Source organism: Nannospalax galili, unplaced genomic scaffold (assembly GCF_000622305.1).
Source record: "Nannospalax galili isolate Female #2095 unplaced genomic scaffold, S.galili_v1.0 scaffold158, whole genome shotgun sequence".
NCBI lineage: Eukaryota > Metazoa > Chordata > Mammalia > Rodentia > Spalacidae > Nannospalax > Nannospalax galili.
Window position 1 is genome coordinate 56,860 of NW_008345290.1, and position 5,670 is coordinate 62,529.

The 5,670-nt window shown below is 39.3% G+C and overlaps 1 protein-coding gene across 1 annotated transcript in view; it reads left to right on the plus strand.

Annotated features, from left to right (window-relative positions):
* Positions 1 to 5,670, plus strand: part of Abcb5 (ATP binding cassette subfamily B member 5) — a gene marked incomplete at its 5' end in the record, with an annotated part of 135,496 nt that overhangs the window by 12,580 nt on the left and 117,246 nt on the right. Inside the window, 5 exon segments of the mRNA XM_008841543.1 lie at positions 344 to 547; positions 629 to 679; positions 681 to 786; positions 2,125 to 2,252; positions 2,330 to 2,507. Of these exon segments, the coding sequence (XP_008839765.1) occupies positions 344 to 547; positions 629 to 679; positions 681 to 786; positions 2,125 to 2,252; positions 2,330 to 2,507 (667 nt within the window).

Consider the following 5,670-nt stretch of genomic DNA (forward strand, 5'->3'; position numbering starts at 1 on the left):
TTTTTATTTTTTGTGTATGAGTGTTTTGCCTGCATGTATGTAAGTGCACCCATGTCATACAATGCCTATGGAAGTCAGAAAGGGTGTGGGATTCCCCTGGAGCTGGAGTTATGGATGGTGGTTAACTGCCATGTGGTGCTGGAAATGAAACCCGGGTTCTCGGCAAGAACAGCCAGTGTTCTTATCCACTGAGCCATCTCTCCAACGCCCTAAACTAAATTTTTTCAAATGCAAATTTCTTTTCTAGTTTGGGTAACCTTGTTGCTGATTTGTTTTCTTTTCTTTGTTTTGTCGGAGGTAAAAACCTGTGTCTCAGTCTAACATTGCAACCAGCTCTCTTCAGGTTGACACTATATTACATTCGTCTAGGAGTGGCTGCCCTCATCTTTGGTTACATACAGATTTTTGAGGGGGTTATGACTGCAGCCCGACAGACCAAGAAAATTCGAAAACAGTTCTTCCATTCAATTTTGGCACAAGACATCAGCTGGTTTGATGGCAGTGACACTGGTGAATTTAACACTCGCATGACTAAGAGGATGAACAGGTAGAGCATAGAATTGTTTTTCACATAGGACATATACATGACTGAACTGCATGTGTTTATTCATTGCAGAGACATCAACAGAATCAGTGATGGTATTGGAGATAAGATTGCTCTGCTGTTTCAAAACATCTGTTTTTTCAATTGGTCTGGTGATTAGCCTGATAAAGAGCTGGAAACTCACCCTGGTGGTTCTGTCCACATGTCCCCTCATAATGGCTTCAGCTGCAGTTTATGGTAGGGTAAGTGATGAGTCCCATTGACTGGAAATGGATGTATGAGCTCAATGCCTTAGGAGTTTGAAAAAAAAGTTTGTATTCATTTTCCATGTCCCAAAGTATGAGATATTATAAGCCATAAATATCTCTGATTGTCTATCAATAATTACCTTCAAATTATGTGGCTAACATGTGGTTTGCTTTGGTATCTTACTTGCAAGAAGAAAAAGAAAACTTTATCCTCTCTTAGCAACCTAGTGCAACTTCAAATGAATAGTAGAGCAGACAGCACACGATGGCATTACACAGCGGATGTTTGCCTGTTTCTGCTGGGAGAGTCTTCTGTGTTCTAAAGTTCCCCGTGAGTAGCTCATTGCGAGGGTAGAACTGAAGGAGAAAATCCTAAGAGAATAGACAGTTAAAATGCCGTTTTAGGATGGGAGAGATGGCTCAGCAGTTAACAACTGTAAGTCCAGTTCCAAGATAATCCAATGCCCTCTTCTGACCTCCACGGGCATTGCACAACATGGGTACACTTACAAACATGCAAGCAATACACTCATACACATGAAATAATAATAAATATTTTAAATATATATTATATGCTTAACTGGTTTCCTTAAAGAGGTTGGGATATTTAGACAACAGATCTTTCTTTTTTGTTAGCATATATTAATTATATATAGCAATGGGTCACTTCAGGGAAGTCAAGATGTCAGAAGTTAGTCCCATCTCCAGTCGAGGGCAGGGAGAGAGTCCATGCGTGCTTCTGCTCAGCTCACTTTCTCCACTCCTACACAATTCAGAATCCCCTTCCCAGGGACTGGTGCCACCCACAATGGACAGGTCTTCCGATCTCAGTTAACATCATCTAGATAATCTCTTACAGAAGTGTGCACAGGCCAACTCAATCTAGAACAATCTTTCATTAAGACCTTCTTCTCAGGTGATTCTGGATTGTGTCAACTTAACAATCACAGTCAGTTTTCTGTTGCTGTGACCAAACCCATGATATCAACAACATGAGAAATCAAAGGTTTATTTTGGTTCACAGCTTCAGTTTTAATCTATAATGACAGGAAAAGCATAGCAAAGTTCATGATGGTGGAAGCGTCCTCATATCTCTGAGGACGAGGTAGGAGAGAGAGCTAGACCAAATCCAGAGATGGGGTATAACCCACCCTTAGTAGCCTATGTCCATCAACTAGACTCCACTTCTTAAAGGTTTCATTGCCTCCAAAACAAATAGTTCCACCATCTGGGGACCAAGTGTCCAAACACATGAGCCTGTGGCAGGGAGCATTTCACATTTAAAACATAACAGATTTATTCTTTGGACAACTGTGGTTGTGTTTATTACAGATGGTCATCTCATTGACCAATAAGGAGTTGACTGCCTATTCCAAAGCTGGAGCTGTAGCTGAAGAAGTCTTGTCATCAATCTGAACTGTCATAGCCTTTGGAGGCCAAGAGAAAGAAATTCAAAGTCTGTCCCTTTAATTAAGATAAAATGTATTTGCTTTTTGTTTTCCCCTAAGGTTATTACTTTGTGTTTTGTCTTTGTAAGGTATACACAGAATCTAAAAGAAGCAAAGGATGCTGGCATAAAAAAGGCTATAGCTTCAAAATTGTCTCTTGGTGCAGTGTACTTCCTTATGAATGGAGCCTATGGACTTGCATTTTGGTATGGAACCTCCTTGATTTTCCATAGAGAACCTGGTTATACCATTGGGACAATTCTTGCTGTAAGTCTTCTTTGAAAACAAAGGCAACAGGCCTAGATAATCTTTTCTTACCTGGAGTTTAGTAAAAAACTAAAATTCACTTTGAATGTGGGTGACTACTCAAAGATAAATACTTTAATAAACAAATATTTGAGACAGGCATGGTGAGGCACACTTTTTTATAACTCATTTTTTATTGATTGATTTTTTGTGTGAATATCATAAAGAACATCCCAAACAATCTTATTCATCTATATACCCACTTCCCAAATGGTACCCTCCCATAGCATCCCACTGCCCACTGGGGCCCATATACTCTGTCATCACTGTTAGTGTCCACTGTGTCGTCGGCATCCCCAGCCATTGTCCATCTGCTGAATCTAGTCAACATATCTACATTTACTTGTTTTAGGAAGATCAGCTGTTCCTCAACTAGCAAAAATCAGTTGTTAATATTCCTTTAGATAAGATTGGGTCTGCTGTTCATTTTCCCAGTTCTATGCTAGGTTACTATCTCTGAGTCTCTTGGGCCACCCTGGCCAAAAATTCAAAGGAAGGTATCTCCTATCTGGCATTGTTTTTTGTTATGTAGCCTTTAGCTATACACATAGACTCTTAAAAAAGTTATATTGGCCTCTTTAATCTTTCACCATGCCTGCCCTCACTTGGAAGCATGGAGGAAATGTTTCCTCTGTGTTGACCCTCCTCTTTGTAGACTGGATACTGGTTCAAGTCCATTTGATGGGGTCTCCATGGCCTCCTTGATCAAGAGGACAGGTGACCCACCGCAGTTATAGGACATTTTGAAAGATGCTCATAATCCCCTGGAACTTAGTCGACCTTGGAGGGCATGGAGGAAAAACTGTCCTTTATGTCCTTCTGACCAAGTTAGTATAGGCCTCAAAGTATGGCTGTTAAACATCCAAGAAAGTTAGTTCTACCAGTCTGGTACTTTTAATTACCATGTGCCATGTATATAAAGCTTGGGCAAAGAACAAACATTCTCAGATAAACCTTGCCTAGACATATATTATATCCCTTGATCTGGTTGTATGTAAATTTATCAGTAGGTTGTTGGATTAATATGGTCCCTTCTGGCTTTTTAAAAACTAGCTGGGCATTATTTATCTCTCATATTGTCTAACACTTCCCATTTAAAATACCTTCAATTTTCCCATCTCTCCCTTAATAATACCCTTCTCCTATGGTCCCACCTCTTTTGAGCACCTTCTTTTCCTTTATCCCCAAGTTTCCTTGTATAACCCTCCCTCCCCATTCCCATTTAAATAACCCCATTTTTATCCATATTTCCCTTAATAATACTTTTATCCTGGCAGTTCCTGTAGTTATGTCTGCATATATACTTATTAGGATTTGGTGCTAGGATCCACATATGAGGAAGAATATATGGCATTTTTTTCTGAGTCTGCGTTACTTCACTTAGTATAATAGTTTCTAGTTCCATCCATTTACCTGTAAATTTCATGATTTCAACTTTCTTTATTGCTGAGTAAAACTCCATTGTATAAATGAACCACATTTTCATTATCCACTTGTCAGTTGAGGGACACTTAGGTTGCTTCCATCTCTTAGCTATTCTGGAAAGAGCAGCAACAAACATAGACGTACAACTGTCTCTGCAATAGGATCAGTTCTTTGGGTATAAGCCAAGGAGTGGTATAACTGGGTCAAATGGTAGGTTCATTTGTAGTTTTTTAAGAGTTCTCCACACTGGTTTCCATAGGATTTGAACAAGTTTGCAGTCCCACCAGCAGTGGATGAGCATTCCTCTTTACCCACATCCTCTCCAACATTTGGTATCATTTGTTCTCTTGATCTTAACCAGTCTGACTGGGGTAAAATGAAATCTTAAAGTGATTTTAATTTGCATTTCCCTAATTGCGAATGATGTTGAACACCTTTTAAGATGCTTCTTAGCTGTCTTTATTTCTTCTTTTGAGAACGCTCTTAGCCCATCTTTTAATTGGGTTACTTCCTTTCTTGATTCTTTGTTTTTTGAGTTCATTATATATTCTGGATGTTAAAACTCTGTGAGATGTGTCGCTAGTGAAGATTTTCTCCTATCTGTGGGTTTTCTCTTAACTTCCTTGGGTGCTTCTTTTGATATACAGAAGCTTTTTTGTTTAGTGAGGTCTCATCTGTTGATTCTTGAACTTGTGTCCTGAGCAACTGATGTCCATTTAAAAAAAAAAAATCCTTTCCTACACCTGTATCTTGTAGGTTATTGACAATGTTTTCTTCTAACAGTTTCAGAGTTTCAGGCTTCACACTGAAGTCTTTGATCCATTTGTAGTTGACATTGCTGCAAGGTGAAAAATAGGGGTTTAGTTTTATTATTTTAGAGATGGAGATGCAGTTTGGCCAGCACTATTTGCTGAACATGCTGTCTTTCCTCCAGTGACTGTTCTTGGCCCCTTTGTCAAATATCAGGTGGCTGACATTGCATGTACTCATATTTGGGTCATCAATTTTTCCATTGATCTACAGGTCTATTTTTTGTGCCAGTACCATGTTGTTTTTATGACTATAGCTCTGTAACACAGTTTAAAATCGGGTATAGTAATCATCCCAGCATTGTTCTTAGTGCTCAGGGTTGCTTTGGCTATCTGAGGTCTTTTGTGCCTCCATATGAATGTTAGGATGTTTTTTTTTTTAAAAAATTCTGCAAAGAATGTCATGGGGATTTTGATTGGCATTGCATTGAATCTATAACTATCCTTAACTCTCACCCTAACACTAACCCTAACCCTAACCCTAACGCAAATGCAAACCCTAACCCTAACCCTAACCCTAACCATATCCCTCACTCTAACACTAACACTAAAACTAACCCTAACCCTCACACTAAAGCTAACCCTAACTCTCCAATCCCTAACCCTACACTAACCCTCACCCTAACTCTACCTACACCCTCACCGTAACCCTACCCCTAACTCTCACCCTCGCCTAATCCAAACCCTAAACCTAACCCTAATCCAGAACCTAACCCTATCCTTAGCTATAATATCATAGCATCTCCAAAAAGGGATAATTTGGAGATAGTGAACAGCCTTGTCTGGTTCCTGATTTCAATGGGAATGCTTCCAGTTTTTCTACATTTAGAATGATGCTGGCTGTGAGTTTGTTATATATGGCTTTAATTATGTTGAGGTATGTTCCCTCC